The sequence below is a fragment of the Fomitopsis serialis genome, assembly GCF_022376445.1.
Source record: "Fomitopsis serialis strain Sig1Antser10 chromosome Unknown B0H18scaffold_43, whole genome shotgun sequence".
Classification (NCBI taxonomy): Eukaryota; Fungi; Basidiomycota; class Agaricomycetes; order Polyporales; family Fomitopsidaceae; genus Fomitopsis; species Fomitopsis serialis.
In genome coordinates this window covers 25,066-41,500 of record NW_025955003.1, presented here as the reverse complement: position 1 = coordinate 41,500, position 16,435 = coordinate 25,066, and the positions used below count along the sequence as shown (strand labels likewise).

Genomic DNA, 16,435 nt, shown 5'->3' with positions numbered 1-16,435 from the left:
CCGCCGGTCTGGTATGGGACAGTCTGCGTCCAAGACATCCCAGGTCAAGCACAAGTCATCGGGTCCCTGTGGTCACTGCGGTGGAAATCACGGCAGTGAGAATTGTTGGACAAAGTACCCGCATTTGCGCCCCCAAAATAAGGGTGGCGGCAAGGGGAAAAAGGACAACAAGGGCAAAGGCAAAGGGAAGAATAAGGGCAAGGGCAATGGTAACGGACAATCTGGTTCTGGTTCCTCCAACGCTGCTACTACTTCAGACTCCACAAATGTTGTAACTGTAGAATCCTCCGTGTCGTCTTCAGCTAATACTATGACTGCTTCCTGGTATACTGCGGGTCACTCCGCTTCTGGAAGAATGACTGACTGGATTATGGATTCTGGTGCGTCGAAGACAATCACCAACGACATGGCTGATTTTTGGGACTATACTCCTTACGAGGAACCCATGATTTTTGGTACAGCCGGCAAGTCTAAGATTGCAGCTTATGGAGAAGGGACCATCAAAGGTGTTGTGCACGTTGAAGGGAAACATGTTAAAGCAACTATTACAAATGTTGCTTACATCCCTGCCGCATCTGGTCGCCTATTTTCTACTGGTGTTATTGAGCAATCAGGTTTTACCCTAGTTCAGGGAGGAGGTCGTATGGTCATCTATGACCAACCTATTTCGCAAGGTCGAGTCTGTGGTAACATGATCATGGAGGCACACCATAAGCCCTTCAATAATCTCTATATGTTGTACCTAGACATTTTGACACCGCAATCGGCAAGTCTACAGACAAGTCGAATTTTCGTCTCTGGCATGAACGCTTCGGACATTCGTCTGAAGATGTTATTCGTCAGATTCCCAAGCACACTAAGGGTGTGGATTCCATTGGTGCCAAGGATACTTCTTCTCCTTGTGCAGGGTGTCAGTGGGGCAAGTCTCATCGCGCTCCATTTCCCCCATCGGCTAAACGTGCTACAAAGCCCCTTGAGCTCATTCATACTGATGAGGACGGTCCTATGCGTACCACTGCAATAGGTGGATGGCGTTATTTCATCAGCTTTCTTGACGACTATACTGGTCTTGGTCGTGCCTATATCTCAAGCACAAGAACGATTCGATCCAAGCGTTCGATGACTTCAAGGCATGGGCTGAGAACCAAACAGATGAAAAAATCAAGGCTGTACGCTCGGATCGTGGGGGGAATATACGTCTGCTGCTTTACCGAACATTTGCGCAAATTTGGTATTGAACATCAGTTCACAATGCCGTACTCTCCTCAACAGAATGGGAGAGCTGAGCGCTGGAATCGGACCATTGTTGAGAAGGCTATGTCTATGCTGCATCATGCTGGACTAAGCCATGGTTTTGGCAATTGGCTGTGGACACTGCGGTTCATATTTATAATCGGCAACCTATGCGACGCCTTAACTGGCAATGCCCCATTACTCTCTGGAATGGCACAATTCCGGACATTTCATACTTTAGGATTTTTGGGTGCAAGGCATTTGTGCATGTGCAGAAAGAACAGAGATCTGGGAAGCTCGACAAGAAGGCTGTTGAGATGATCTTTGTAGGCTATGAAGTTGGTTCCAAAGGGTATCGTTTCTGGAACCCGGCTACTCGAAGTATTGTTGTGTCTCGTGATGTGACCTTCGATGAAGAGACATTTCCTGCACGAAAGGACTTAGGCAATAATCCGAAATCCCTGGATGAGCCGTTTGATGAACCTCCTGAGGATGCCAACTCAGAGGATTTAGATTTTGAGGATATTCCTATCCCTGTTCCTGTCCCGCCGGAACATGAACCTGAAGAACATCAGGAGCCAGTGGGAGATAATCCGCAACAGCAACCTGATCCAGTAGCTCCTCCGCAACCTCAGTATGAGCGTCCTCGCCGTCAAGGTGCTGGACAGAACCCTCAGAGGAATAGAGACAATGCCTATGGTGACGAGCCACCAGCAAGTATTGACCGTCGTACTGATAGTCAAGGCCGTCAACAACCTGAGGCTGAAACTGCTCAATTTATACGGATGCTGGCGGAAGCAAACCATGGTCTTCCCCAAAGTCATAAGGAAGCCATGGAATCTCACGACCATGATAAATGGCTCGCTGCTGAAGGTTCTGAGTACAAGTCACTCATGGACAATAAGACTTGGGTTCTAGTTCCACGGCCTAAAAACCGGAAGGTTGTCAAGTGCCGTTGGGTTTATGCGATTAAGCACGATGGTCGCTATAAAGCACGTGTTGTCGCAAAGGGATTTACCCAAGTATGGGGTCAAGATTATACTGAGACTTTCTCTCCGGTTGCACGGTTTGAATCTGTACGCTACTTGTTGGCACATGCAGCCCTTGAAGATTGGGAGATAGAGTCTATGGATGTCAAGACGGCATTCCTTAACGGTGACCTTGACGAGGAAATCTACATGGAACAACCCGAAGGATGGGTTGTACCTGGCAAGGAGAACTTTGTCTGTCTTCTCAAGAAGGCAATTTATGGATTAAAGCAAGCTTCTCGTCAATGGAATGCTAAGATCCACAAGTCTCTCCTAGACTTAGGGTTTAAACGGACTTATTCGGATGCTGGAATTTATGTCTTCTCCCGGGACTCTGACGGACACACCTGCCTAATCATATTGTATGTCGACGACTTGCTCATCATGGGTGACTCGAAATTGTTTATCGACAACATCAAGCAGAAGTTGTCCTTAGAGTATCAGATGACAGATCTGGGTGCTGTTCAGCGATTCCTTGGTCTTAGAATACGTCGAGAGCGTACTACACGTCTCATCTACGTTGATCAGGAAGACTATATTGAGTCAGTTTTGGAGAGGTTTCAGATGTCCAACTGCAAGCCTGCACGGACACCTCTTCCCGCTGGAGCAGACCTAGAGAAGAATCCAGACACAGCATCTGAGGTTTTCCGTACCCGCTACCAGAGCATTATTGGCAGCATCATGTATGCTATGCTCGGTACTCGTCCAGACATTTCTTTCGCGGTCACACGTCTGGCAAAGTATTCTTCAAACCCATCCAAAGAGCATATGCGGTTAGCCTACTATGTCCTAAGATATCTTCAAGGGACTAAGGAACTCGCTCTCTGTTATGACGGAGGCTCGAATTCTGGTCTGATTGCCTATTCAGACTCTGACTGGGGTGAAGATCACGATGATAGGCACTCTACAAGTGGCTTTACTTTCCTTATGGCCAATTGTGTCGTTTCTTGGGTGTCAAGACGTCAACCGACGGTATCTTTGTCTTCAACTGAAGCAGAGTATAAGGCCAGCTCTGACTGCTGTCGTCAGATGGCCTGGCTACGTCATTTTGGAGAAGAACTGGGAGATAATATGTCTCATCCAACTCCGCTTTGTCTTGACAACCAAGGCAACATTTTCCTTGCGGTGAACCCTGCTGTGGATCGCCGCACCAAGCATATAGAAATCCGTTATCACTATATTCGGGAGTTCTACGAACGTGGAGAAATGGAGATCTACTACGTCGCAAGTGAAGACCAACTTGCTGATGCCTTGACCAAGAATGTTCCATTCAGTGGAATTGAGAAATTCAGGTCTTCAGTTGGCATGATGAGATACTTGACATCTTGAACAAGTGGGAGTGTTGAACTTCCGACTTTCCAGTGTTATCTTATCTTATCAGTTACGTACATATATGGACTTGTGTTCTGCGATGTAGTATTACATACATTCTTTTGATGGACTCTGTCTGGACTCATCTTGTGACTCGCTCCAGACCGATCTACACTGTTCCAGACTTATTCTGGATCATTCCACTCCCTTCCGGCATGTTCCATGACCTTCCAGTACATTCCTTGATCACATGGACGCTTATGCATATCCCTATCTCTGGAGTTAAGGCTTACTCATTTCCCTAAAACTCGGACTTAGTGATTACTGATCTGCTTACTGATGTAGCATGTGATCAGTCCCAGACATGTATATATACTAGGGTGATTCCCCCCTAATGGATAACGATCTCTCCTCTCTTCTGCCTGCCTAGCATCAGAGTCTTCCCTCTGGGATAGGTCTGTTCACTCCACTCTACTGTCCTTCACTTCCACTGGCCTAACAAGCCCTTCTAAACCTCTTTCACTTCAACACGGAGGAAGAGACACCTCGCGACTACGGAACAGTCTATAGAGCAAGAAGGTGCATAGGGATAGGATCAGAAGTACAGCGGCAGCCATCCTGTTGGCAGGGTACTGAAGCCAGCGAAGGCATTGGCAAGGAGCCCGCTGAGGAACCGGGACTTAATATACAAGGTCGATAAACGCCTTGGGACGGACAAACGGTTATAGCCGCCTCCTTCGAACGCGTGGATACAGTTGGAGAAAGTTTGCATCAACCGTGTGAGTATATCTAGTCGTTAGAGGCAAAGCATGACTCGCCAGACGCGCACGAAGTCTTCACGGACGTGACAAACGACCACTGCGAGTGACTACTAAGTCTGCTCTTCAGAGCACATGTGTGCGTGGTAGGATGCAAAGACTGTGGGCCGGTGGCTCCTTACCGTTTATTCCAGTCCAGTCAACTACGATGGCAAAGAAGTTGTGAAGGACGGTCGTGGGCGGTGTCACGGCGTCGGTTCTGCTCGCTGGCGGTAGTTGGCAGAGCATGCTAGATCAAACTCAAGGTATAAGGTTCGCCGTCACACCAGCCTTCGGGAAGCATATCTATGTGAGCGGGCGCAGATGCGCTGGGAAGAAGGATGGCAGGCAGAGGCAAGCAGTGTTCGCTCGAATCGACAGGGTCAGCGCTGACCGCGTCGCGCTGCTCACGTGAGGGCGACATCAGATTCCCACGCACCAACACATTTATTCCGAGACGTGCTGGCAGCGGCTTTGCTTGGGGAGGGGCAAGCCCTGCGACGCCCGTGGCCGCTTAGTCAGCGACGCGCCACTGCAAACTTGGTCAGACCTCAATCGTGTGGCGCTGGTGTGGCGTATACATCGCACTGATCGCGTTCAAGCTCTACAGGCAAGACATCTATCCAGAGTAAATTACGAGTACGTTATACTAAAATGTATGTTATAGTCTAACAATCTAGGTCCGAGTCATTATCATAGTCTATGTGGGATTCCCCTGCTCGTTGTGTCAAACTCGCTGTAATGCTGTCTGACTCAGATGTAGCAGTATTCGAAAGAGCCAGTGTACGGCGGGCCTCTGCACGCGCAATCGCCTTCCTCAGCTCTAGTAATGCCTCGGGCTTTTTGACCTTTTTCTTGTGCAAAGACGAAGGTGCGGGGGTCTCCTTATCGTCGAGCCGATAGACTTGAAGCTGCTGATCAATGTCAGGTCTGCGTAATTTCGCCAGGCCCTCCTCGTCAACTACGAACTTGACTGCACGCAGCTTGGCCTCCCGTTCATTTTCCTTGCGCTTCTTCTCCGCGGCCTCTGCTGATCTCTGCTGAGCAGTTGCCAGATCGTGCTCGACTTGACGTCTGCGGCGCTCGGCCTCGTGGCCACTGCTGTCGAAGGTACGTGCTTCGCGGCGAATATGTTCGTGACAGGTGTCGTCGAACATCTAACGCTCCCGCAACGCCTTGCATGGCGTCTCCGACCTTCTTCTGTGAACATCCACCTCGCACCAACATGCGCGCAAGCGACCGCGCGGCTGGCGTGTAAACACCCTTCCGCTTCAAATGAAAGATCGCTGGCCGTGACTTCGCCCTCTCAATCGCGTTCGCGAGAACACGGGGTGCACGCTCGCTGCGTTTGCGAAGCTTTCGAATAGTATTTTGACAACCACGTAGCTTATCGACCATTGCGCTGCGTGTTCCGACCAGGGTCGTGCGAAGTTCGTGCCCCTCCTGCTGAAGATGCACGATCTTGCCCTCTAACTCGGTGTTGTGCTTCTCAACAGATGCATGAAGATTTGTCTTGACTCGAAGCTTGTCCTTGAGTACATTCATTCGTTTCTTCATACGTGCTTCTCGTCGCTGACTGTTGTGCAGTTGTCTCCTCGATTCGGCAAGCTTATGCCAGTGCTGAGTCCCATCATGCGCCGGCAAGTCCTCCATCTCAGCTTTCTACATGACAGTGAGTTTTGTTTGTCACTTGGCAAGGAAGTAACCTATATCACTGACACTCCACTCCGAAAAAATAGCCATCCCAGATGACTGTGGACCCATTACAGGTATGTTCTCTCTCGCCAGTGCCGAGTCTGAGTCTGAGTCTCCATGATACTGAGCTCTACTAGCCAGAGCTCCCTTGGCTGCAGCTGCCTTCTGTGCTGAAGAGCGTCCCTTCCGCCTCGGTCTAGTACATGATTTATATGTTCCTTTGGCCACCATACTCGTGCTAATGATGTATGCGTCTCTGAGGATGATTATTGGTGTATTATGCTGTAGCTGAACTTCAGGGCACGAATTAAGCGCAGAATAAATCTAGGAAACTCCCGATTAAATTCAGGGACCATGGTACATTTATACCTCAACTCACCTATCGAAAGGAGATATGTTTGAGAGAGAACGGACATTGTTACGCGCATGGAGATGAACGGGTAACCGCGTTGTTGTTGCTCACGTGACCGTACGACGCGTTTGTGGCGGAGACATCTCGCGCGTCTTCGTGCCTATCAGTATACCGTGTATCTAACCTGAAGCAAAGGCATTCATGCCTGGTCATTGGTGACAAATATATTGCGAGAGTACGTATGAGTGTTTCATTAGTGGTTTCATTGTGTGGATATTTGTCTTTCACTCCATGATTGAGGAAACACACATGAGCCACACTCATTAAATCGGAATTCTCGTCCATGTAACCTAACAAAACCTTCTATGGCCTCATGGCTCTCAATCCCGTTGCATCCGCGGACACCAAAGCATCTGAGGGAGCTCATGTTTGTGATACAGTGCTTCTACCACTCTCGCGACCAATGCCACTAATTCCAAACACGAACAAACAGATTCGCCCTTGCGGGCGTTGCCCCTCCCCACTTTGCTCACCCTCGACGACCATCTCTCGCAGCAGACTCGAAGCCGCGACGCTCGCCACGTACAGGACTCATCGTCTTCTCTTGCGAGCGGGCTAAGGTCTGAGCCACGTCCTTCCGCCTTCTCTGACCCAGAACGCTGCCTAGCTGGCCCGCGACGCTAAGCGTCCACCAACACACCAGAAACGCGCCGACCGCGAGGCGGGACTCACGGGATTGCCCGGAGGCTTTGCAAGGGCGAGCTCCCTTCTACGCTCGCAGTGTCGACTTGGGATATGTTGCAGGTACGGGCACTTTTATCATCTGTTCACATGATTCCTCCATGTTCTCCCTATCGGCGTTGCCCCGTCTTCATGATGGAATACCCTTGATGGGTATTTGTGTCCTAGGTGTATGGGTGTCATCCCCTCAGGGGCGGCCCTACGGGGCTGAAGGCTCATGTACGGCGCGACGGTGGCGCCCGCGTTGTCAGTGTGGCCTCTGGCCAAGGTGTCGGCACTTGGCATTCATCGCCTCGTGCTGTGTATGGGCCTGGCACAAGAAGTGTTAAGTCATCGGATCTGATTGTGAACGCGCCGCCAGTGAAGTCATGACTGTAACTGGTGGTTCTACATACGTCGCGTCAGAGCTACGAATGCATGGAGCGCCGTGAAAGGCCTCTGTTTCACTCCAGACCAAAGAGTGTCAGCTCGCGCGAGAGCGCAGCTGGACGATGACGACACCCTGCACCACCCCAGACAATCCGCTTTGGTCGTGACCATGCGTTGATATCTGGGCGGAAGCTGCCGTGCGTTGACCGAGTCATTCGGTTGAGCAGAGGTTGGTTTATGGCGTTCACCAATCCTTGACGTATGCATATGGGCGGGGATGGTGCTCTGTCGTGCATGTTGTATAGCATGCAAAATCCAACCTTGCTGTGATCACAGCCTTGCGGCTTCTGTAGGATCACGACGTACGAGGGGAGACGGAGTCATGGACAGCTTCATGCTGTCAGACAGATGGTGTTGTGTCCTTCAGTGCACTTCGCGGCGCACACTTGCTCGGCTTCGTGTCGATGTGCAACTCGATTCAGACTACTCCTTGTCTGCTGCGACTCAATTTTTTGTTCAACGTTCCTCTTCGCGAGGATTTCATTGCTCATGTTGTACGTTGGTTGTGCGAGTATAGTACTTCTTGTGTACATGGCAATACAGTGGTACCGGGGCATACTTATGTCGTGTTGCGCATGACAGAAACAGTACTACTACTTAGTGTTTTTCAAGAGCGTGACTGTGAAATCGCCGAGTGTTGGTAATAAGCAGAAATGGACCAGCGGTGGCCGCTGTCCGGGCGAAGGTGCGGGACGGGCTCAGAAGCCTTCACGAGCACGAGGAGGAGGAGGAGGGGTTGCAATCGCGCGCCGTAGGGCTCACCACGCGTGGTTATGTACATGGCGACGTGAACGTGCTCGTGCGCAATGACACTGCGGCGAAGACTGAGCCGGCCGTGCTACTCCGAGTCGTCGACTGGGACTGGGCGGGGGAGAAATTACCTGCTAGATACCCCGATCGTATGAACATGATTCAGGTCAAGCATCCGGGTTATGCCCGTCCAGGTGAGGAGATCAAGTAAGACCACGGCATGTGGATGGCGGACAGGATTTGAGTGGAACTACCCTGGTGACGACCTCGTCGTGGTATAATTGTATGCATTTTTATGATACTACTTCAAGTCTTACATCGGACTGAATAGTGTTCCCAGAATCGTGGCGACGTCTGTGACTGGCCGGAATTAATTGTGTACGTAGGAACAGGATTCGCGCACCATCTATGATTGATCCACCTCACCTTCGCATTCGAAACGCCTGGGCCTGTAACGACTCCTCGGATGCAGCAATAGCTAACAAGCTAAAAGGCGGTAATCGTTTAAGTTGCCGCGTTGCTCGCAGCGCACTGGCAGTTCAGACGAACTAGTAACGTATATAAAACTATACTGACACTGACGTTTGGTACTAAGTTAGCAGGTGTCGTTACCGTCGATATATCATATGCGCAGTAGTGTTGAAGTTGGATGGTGAACCGGCACGGCCCCGTTCAAGCGCACGTACGTGTAGCAGCCTCCCTCTGCTAGTACCGACCCCTGTAAAAGTCTGTTGTTTGCATCATCCAGGACATTATCGTAAGTCTAGTCCAGTATACATTATGGCCGCCGCCGCGGCACCGTCGCGAGATATGCCACTACAATTCGGTGAACGTGAGGTTGGGTCGGAGTCCCGCAGCTGTAGTCACCTTTACGTTATCCCACATCAGTGAGTGTAGGGTTTGTCACCGGATTGCGGCCTCACGTACCCATTCAATATATCCTTGTTGAATGTGACGGCTGAAGAAGAGGCTCGTGGAACGCTGGTGGCGGAGGCCGCGGGCCGTAGTCGAGATGATCAACAGGCTCCTCCCACAACGACATTCTTGGCGATGGAACGCAGAAAGCTGCGGAGAGTCGAACGTCGCAACATGTTCCGTGACCTCTTGATGCGCAAGGTCACTTACGGTGTAGCTGTTGCAGCTTGTGGGTGTGACTGGTGCCGTAGTAGAGTACGAGGGCGGTCTCGACGACTCCGCCCGAACAGCCTGAGCAGTGTACTCCGAGCTCTGTCGAAGCGAAGTGCCAGTGTTTGAGTCCGGGACAGACGGTGCCGTCAAGCTGATACTCTGTGGACCGGGCCTTTCGACGTCGTGCCTCTCGGAGTCCCAGCGTGCGAGGTAGGGGCTCTTTGGCGACTGTGATTCGGCGGAAGGTGCCTCAAACTGCTGGAACGGCGTGACACTCCGACTCGCAGGTCCGTCACTGTGAATATACTTGGATAGTCGTTGTTCGACTACCAAATGACACTGGTGAATCGCGCATTCCATGTCAACCCTCGAAACAGATGGCTCACCGTCGCATAGATTTGTCAGTTTTGGCCGATGCTTGCGCCGTTCCCGGCACCTGAAGTAGGCTATGACAGCAAGTACTAACGCCACCGTGACCAACGGGCTCAGGATGATCACAGGGACCAAGATGGCGATCTCGTGTGTTGTCGGACAAGTAGACTGCGTGAATTCAGACATCCCAATGAGGAGATATAGATGATTCCAAGGGCGACGGGCCGACGGCAACGGTGGCAACGGTAAGGACAGAAGATGCTGGCACGACGCTGTAGAACTCGCGAAGGATGAGCAGCTTGCGTCGGTCGTCCCGACAGATATATTGCATGTGGAGCACTATACATGCTAATGGATGCTCTTTTCGTCGACAATGGAGTAGACCATGTACCCTGCATCCGGTGGCGACGTCAGCTATGGTGCGTCAATGACAAGGGACGTACGTGAGAGACCATGAAACAATCACGAGCAGAGATCGCATCGACCTTGCGGTGGACATCTCATTTCTCGTTCAGCGTACAATTTGAGGGCGAGACGCTCGATCTGATGTTGTTCCGACTTGGCCACCATCAATGCACAACTCGAAGACTGGTCCTCTGGGGAACAGCCTGAGGAACGGAGCTCATTCAGTGATGCGAACGTACCAGTCAGCGGTCACGAATGATGGACATCATAGCTACACCCAGTATAAGCGTATTGAGTTGATGGACGCGCGTACTAGGTGCTGTGCAGCGGCGGCCAACTCTGTCAGCTACTCTACTCTGCGAAAACAGCCAAGGAGCGATTAACTTACCTAGGGGCTCGGATTTGATCATCCCATACGGACTACGTGGTTGGATTCAGAATCCAGGTATATGTAGACATGCGAAATCGCAACGGACACAATAGCTGGTCGGATCCTGGATACCTCCAAAGGAAGCGGTGCGTATAAGTGGCTATACACAGAGAGAGTGAGGGTGCTGTACTATCAAGTGAGATGAGGACAGCATTACTATACGCACTATACCAGCGCTTGGATCGGCGGGATGTTGAAGAAATACCCCGAAAAATACCCTGAAATATTAATATGAGGCCCTCCCGGATGCCATTCAGCAAACCCTCTGGGAAGCGGACAGAGCATGCTGCTCAGTACTGTCTCCGCTTCTGCGTTCACCTCCGCTGCCTCCGCTATCTCAAGTGCCGTCTCACCTACGACAGATTGTAGTAGCAGCGGTGATTACCCGTATCTCCCCCAGAAATGCCTCGCCCTCGAACACAGCGACGTTGAAGTACCCGCACAGACCACCGCGGACACATCATTCCCGACTGAGCGGCCCACCTCATTTTTTAGCGGCCACCCGCTGAGAACCGCAGCACTGATTATCGGTGTCCTCATCGGTTTCCTGTTGGTCGTCATGATCGTGGTCTGCATCCGCATGTACAACGTGCGACGCTCAAAAAAGGATGTCAACAGCATGTTCGACTTGGTGGTAGGTAAGTCCTTCATGTCCACTCAACATCGATTCATATTGGGCTGACCTAAGGATAGCTCGAGCTCCAACGATCCACAAACGCGGTGGGCGAGCAGACTGCCCACGGCTTCCCCAGACACCTTCAAGTGGCTCATCGGCACCGCCCACGAACTGGGATCCCAACTGTCTTGTAATCATCGGAGATCCAACATTCGCTAGTAACGAGAGCCTAGGAAACGTACCTCGCGCAAGCGACGGAGACCACGGTCACTACGATTCTCCATGTCGCTCTTCTCAGGCTGAAAGTGTAGTCCAGAATAGCGATAGAATCTTCGTCGGCTGAACAGTTTAAACGAGCTATAGTCTTGCATCCGAGCACACTTTGCGTACCGCTTCTTGCTAGTCACGGTGTAGCTCGATAGGCAAATATTATAGAATAGCCAGGTACCCAGAAACCGGGGATAGACCGAGTGTATCCAAACTGGGTGCAGAGAGATAAATGAGTGTTGTCCATGCCGGCCTGAGATAGTAGAGTACATACTGAGGCGAACCTGCACACAGCACGGAGCCAACCTGCGATCCGCGCCTCGTCAAGCTCGGTGAGGTATGCTCCTGTGAAAGTTCAATTACATCGCACCAAAAGACTCGGAACCGAAGGCTCTTCATTTATTCAAGGCCGACGAACGAGAGAGTAGTTGTAACTCGCCGGCGGGCTGTATAGTAGTGCCCTCGACACCGTGACGCTACCGACAGGCTCGCGTTCGCGCGCCATTACCGCTCGACACCACAACAATCCGCAAGCTGCACTAGTAGATGAGAGTAAAGGACTTTCAGCAGAGGACGGAAAGCGATACGGCGAACGAAAGGCAGAGGGACTCGGAGGACGACTTGTCGGCATCGACGCGATTAGTCACGGGCGCCTGTGTATACGATCGATCGGCTCCGGGGATCTTACTCATGCAGACTCCTCCAGCTCCCGCCTTTTTCTGCCATCCTCCTCCTCCTCCTCCTTCCCCTGGCTTGTCTAGCTCTCGCTCTGTGACAGAACTACGGGGGATTATTACCTTTATATTGCTCAACGGACAGACAGAGCTGAGGAAAGCGGTGAGTAAGCATCCTATGCGATTGGTGGTCGGGTTTGGTACCGGGCCATGGTTTGGAGATCTGCAGTTGTCCCGGAGATGTAGCTGTTCGTTTTGAAAGCTCTTTTAGTCTGCCTTGTCGCTGTCGATCAGGTTATGCTTACGCTCCATGTTCAGAGCTTCACAGGTGCGAGATACAAAGTGCGTCTTCAAACTCACGCCTATGCCATTCCTGACCGCTCTTTCCACCGCTGTGCGTCTGATAACTAACGCCATTCCACTTGCTAGCAGCTCATCTCAGGATGGAGTTTGTCCCCGCACCAGCCGTACACCGCGTCCTCTGCGCCGACTGCGGTACTCCCATCGTCCCCAACTCCGCAAATCTCTGCGTCGCATGCCTGCGCAACAGCGTCGATATCACAGAGGGGATCCCGAAGCAAGCCTCCGTCTCATTCTGCCGTAACTGTGATCGCTTCCTCTCCCCTCCCTCTGCCTGGACGATCGCTCGACCCGAGTCGCAAGAGCTACTCGCAATCTGTCTCCGCAAACTGAAAGGCCTGAACAAGGTCCGATTGACCGACGCTCACTTCATCTGGACAGAGCCGCACAGCAAGCGGTTGCGCGTCTCGCTTACGATCCAAAAGGAGGTCCTCACTGCGACGATCCTCGAGCAGGTCTTCGAAATCGAGTACCTGGTACAGCACGGTCAGTGCCCCGACTGCACAAAGCTAGCTGCCAAAAACACATGGAAGGCTCTCGTCCAAGTTCGTCAGAAGGTTCCGCATAAGCGGACGTTCCTCTTCCTCGAGCAGCTCATTCTCAAGCACGGCGCTCAAAAAGACACGATATCCGTGAAGGAAGTCCGAGACGGGCTCGACTTCTTCTACTCGTCGCGGAGTCATGCCATCAAGATGGTCGATTTCCTGTCAGGCGTTGTCCCTATACGCAGCAAGGCGAGCGAGCAGCTGCTCAGCTCGGACACGCACACCAACACCGCGAACTTCAAGTACACCTACTCCGTCGAGATCGTCCCAGTGTGCAAGGACGACCTCGTCGCCCTCCCCTCAAAGCTCGCTCGCTCACTTTCAAACATCTCGCCCCTCGCACTCTGCTCCCGCGTTGGAAACTCGCTGCATCTTCTCGACCCCGCGACCCTCCAGTCCGTTGAGCTCTCCGTAGCATCGTACTGGCGCATGCCATTCGACTCTCTGGCAGGCGTGTCCGACCTTGTCGAGTTCACCGTCCTCGACGTCGAGCCCTCCGGCCAGACCCGAGGCAAGTGGGTGCTCGCCGACGCGCAAGTCGCGCTCAGCGGCGCCTTCACCTCGGGCAAGGGCGGCGACGACGACCTGATGGACGGCGGCGCGTCCTCGCAGATCCTGCACACGCGCACGCACCTCGGCGGGATCCTCCAGCCCGGCGATGCCGCGCTCGGCTACTTCCTCACCCACGCGAACTTCAACTCGGACGACTTCGCCGCGCTGCCCGCCCACCGCGTCCCCGACGTCGTGCTCGTCAAGAAGGCGTACCCGAACCGGCGCAAGAAGAACAAGCCGAGGAACTGGAAGCTCCGGAGTATCGCGATGGAGGCGGGCGAGGAGGGCGAGACGGGCGCGGGCCGCGGCGTCGTGGGCCGCATGGGCGGGCGCGACCAGAAGAAGGTCGAGCAGGACTACGAGCTCTTCTTGCGCGACCTCGAGGAGGACGAGGAGATGCGGGGCGCGGTGAACCTGTATCAGGCGAAGGACGTCAAGCCAGGTGCGGGCTCGGGCTTGGCGGGCGGAAAGACGAGGAGGAAGGGGCAGGGTCAGTCTGCGATGGATGTGGACGAGGGCGCACAGGACGAGACGGCGAGTATTGCGCCGACGGAGGGCGACGAGGACGAGCCGGACTTCCCTGAAGTCAAGCTGGACGAGCTGCTGGAAGACTTCGACGAGATGACGCTGGAGGAACACGATGCATGATGATATTCATCTGTTGTGTTCACTGGCTCTACACTGGTTATAGACGGGCTATGTATGCGTGAAGTTGTACGCTAGACACAGGAAGTCAATGCCGAAACTGTTGTATTGTGTCCGACACTGAATTGTCAGTCCACAGTAATATTTGATCCTCGGATCTGCACGATGTCTCCAGTTCGTCTCCTCTAGCGCTGCCTGTGCCCCGTTACGCATCAATGCGGCGGCCGGATCCTAGGGAGGAGAGGGGGAGAGGACATGCGAATGGGAGCCATCCGAGTGCGGATGGATTTGAGTTCGGGCGACTCTTGCTGGTCAAGCTTCACGATCGAATGTTTCATCACCTGCGTGCAGATGCTATAACGATAACCTCGAGTAGATACAGCACGCATGTACACTACTGCACATTGGCAAACGAACGTCAAGGAAACCTTCATAAGAGGCCATACATATATCATAGATCATATCTTAAGCTCTCTCTCGCATACCAGCCCCTCAAGGGCCTCACCACTTCTCCGCGTTCAACGCAGCCGCAGCATATGGATGCCGCTCGAACCGAAATGGTTGGTCCAGCTCCTCATACGGCACAAGCGGCAGCAGCTTCTCCCTCCCCGTCATCCTGCGCCCTTTCGCCGGCAACTCCGATCGACCCCAGCCGGTACCCCCCTGGTTGACCAGCGTCGGGCAGGACTTCGCGGCTACGTACGGGTCATACCGCACGCGCCCCTCCCCCTGGCGCGCTGCGCCCGTGGCGGCGTGAGCTCGGGGGTCGTGTTCGCTGTGCTTGTCCCGTGCTGCCAGCTGAGCGGGCTCGGGTTCCCGCTGCGGTCGTGCCCGTGCTCGTGGCCCAGCCTCGAGTCCGTGCCGAGCGACTCCTCCACGGAGGACGCCGCGGATTCGCACACCGACGAGACCGACACGGACGCCGTGGACTCCTTGACCCACTCCGAGATCGCGCGGTGCTTGAGCATGCCCAGCTTGGGTGCGGGCGTGGGCGAGGGTGTAGGCATCGAGCGGGGCGGTTCCGGGAACGCTGCCAGGAGCGCGCGGCGCTCCCGTCGCTCCCGTGCGCGCTCGCGCTTGCCCTCCGTCTGTGCGAGGCCGTACGCCTCCCAGCCTGCCTCGTCGACGTCGTCTCCGTCGCCGTCCGCGGGCTGGAGCGTGAAGAAGAGCGCGTCGGTGCGCGCGGCAGAGGCGGTGCGTTCGGAGGCGCGCCGGCCGTGGACGAACATGGCGGTGTGGAGACCCTCGTCGATGTCTTCGTCGTCGCTATAGTCGAGGCTGAGGAAGGAGTCGCCGGGCGGGCCGCCAGGCGCTGCGCGCGGAGGCGTATTCCAGAAGCGAGTCCCGTATACGGGCGGGTGTGCGGTCCGCGCTTCAGCGTACGACGGTAGGTCCGCGTCGTCAAAGGGACCGTCCACACCGCGCCCCACAACCCCGCCACAGATTGCACGCGAGGAATCCGTCGAGGGCCGCGTACGTGGCTTAGGCCGCTTCCGCCCCCGCTCGCAGTAGGACCTCGTCAGCGGCGTCAGCGCGGCAGGCCGAGGGCGGTCCTCCTCCTCAGTCTCCTCCTCGATGGACATCCCGACGAACGAACGGCTCGCGGACTGCAGGCGGAGAGACGGCCTGCGCTCCCGCCTGCACTCCTGCTTTCCGGGGCTCGAGCCCGCGCCCAAGTTCGGCGTGGAGAACGACACCGGAAATACTTCCCCTCTCGGCGCCCGCGCCCTCTCCCGCTCCCTCTCCCTCTCGCCCCTCCTCTCTCGCTTGTTCGGGCTGCCCTCGAGCCCCGCGGGGACCTCCACGATCGGCGAGCGGTCGTACGCCTCCCTGGAATGGGTCGTGCAGACCGACGCGAGCGTCGACTCGCTCGAGAACCTCACGCGCCTCGTCGGCGTCGGGGACAGTGCGCGGCCCGCATCCGCGAAGAACACAGGTGCAGACGCCGACACGGGGGAGGGCGCGCGGATGTCGAGGACGGGCACGTTGGCATCGTCTGCGGTGCGAGCGCGGTTGTGGATGTGATTGGGGGTGTGATTGGGGGTGGGCGTGCAAGGGGTGGGCGGGAAGGCGAGCGCGGTGCTTGCCACAGAGGTGGCGGTGGC

At 54.2% G+C, this 16,435-nt stretch overlaps 4 protein-coding genes across 4 annotated transcripts; 1 reads left to right on the top strand and 3 right to left on the bottom strand.

Moving 5' to 3' along the window:
- Window positions 1-8,969: 8,969 nt before the first annotated feature.
- B0H18DRAFT_444187 (uncharacterized protein) lies at window positions 8,970-10,198 on the bottom strand. The gene is made up of 3 exons (XM_048038122.1): window positions 9,851-10,198; window positions 9,264-9,790; window positions 8,970-9,203 (listed from the first exon to the last, which is right to left on the bottom strand). Exons 1-3 carry the CDS (start codon window positions 10,020-10,022, stop codon window positions 9,153-9,155), a joined length of 750 nt encoding a protein of 249 aa, XP_047892249.1. The 5' UTR covers window positions 10,023-10,198; the 3' UTR covers window positions 8,970-9,152.
- A 921-nt stretch (window positions 10,199-11,119) lies between these two features.
- On the bottom strand, window positions 11,120-12,155 carry B0H18DRAFT_444169 (uncharacterized protein). The gene is made up of 5 exons (XM_048038121.1): window positions 11,925-12,155; window positions 11,829-11,860; window positions 11,530-11,768; window positions 11,355-11,470; window positions 11,120-11,298 (listed from the first exon to the last, which is right to left on the bottom strand). Exons 1-5 carry the CDS (start codon window positions 11,951-11,953, stop codon window positions 11,283-11,285), a joined length of 432 nt encoding a protein of 143 aa, XP_047892248.1. The 5' UTR covers window positions 11,954-12,155; the 3' UTR covers window positions 11,120-11,282.
- Window positions 12,156-12,279: 124 nt separating this feature from the next.
- B0H18DRAFT_1013027 (NMD3 family-domain-containing protein) lies at window positions 12,280-14,758 on the top strand. Its single transcript, XM_048029082.1, has one exon. It carries the CDS (start codon window positions 12,672-12,674, stop codon window positions 14,331-14,333), a length of 1,662 nt encoding a protein of 553 aa, XP_047892247.1. The 5' UTR covers window positions 12,280-12,671; the 3' UTR covers window positions 14,334-14,758.
- B0H18DRAFT_1013024 (uncharacterized protein) lies at window positions 14,749-16,397 on the bottom strand. Its single transcript, XM_048029081.1, has 2 exons — window positions 15,043-16,397; window positions 14,749-14,953 (listed from the first exon to the last, which is right to left on the bottom strand). The coding sequence occupies exons 1-2, from the start codon at window positions 15,911-15,913 to the stop codon at window positions 14,832-14,834; spliced, it is 993 nt and encodes a 330-aa protein (XP_047892246.1). The 5' UTR covers window positions 15,914-16,397; the 3' UTR covers window positions 14,749-14,831.
- Window positions 16,398-16,435: the final 38 nt, after the last annotated feature.

Bases quoted from the DNA above. Each gene is read 5' to 3' on its own strand.
- B0H18DRAFT_444169 (XM_048038121.1), bottom strand. From the start codon at position 11,953: ATGAAGAGCCTTCGGTTCCGAGTCTTTTG. The intron at 11,861-11,924 runs GTGCGATGTAAT...CGCGGATCGCAG, and splicing joins CTTCGGTTCCGAGTCTTTTG to GTTGGCTCCGTGCTGTGTGC. The intron at 11,769-11,828 runs GTATGTACTCTA...CTCTGCACCCAG, and splicing joins CTGTGTGCAGGTTCGCCTCA to TTTGGATACACTCGGTCTAT.
- B0H18DRAFT_444187 (XM_048038122.1), bottom strand. From the start codon at position 10,022: ATGTCTGAATTCACGCAGTCTACTTGTCCGACAACACACGAGATCGCC. The intron at 9,791-9,850 runs GTGAGCCATCTG...GTCATTTGGTAG, and splicing joins ACTGACAAATCTATGCGACG to TCGAACAACGACTATCCAAG. The intron at 9,204-9,263 runs GTACGTGAGGCC...GATAACGTAAAG, and splicing joins AACAAGGATATATTGAATGG to GTGACTACAGCTGCGGGACT.
- B0H18DRAFT_1013024 (XM_048029081.1), bottom strand. From the start codon at position 15,913: ATGTCCATCGAGGAGGAGACTGAGGAGGAGGACCGCCCTCGGCCTGCC. The intron at 14,954-15,042 runs GTATGACCCGTA...TGCCGGCGAAAG, and splicing joins CAGGGGGAGGGGCGCGTGCG to GGCGCAGGATGACGGGGAGG.
- B0H18DRAFT_1013027 (XM_048029082.1), top strand. From the start codon at position 12,672: ATGGAGTTTGTCCCCGCACCAGCCGTACACCGCGTCCTCTGCGCCGAC.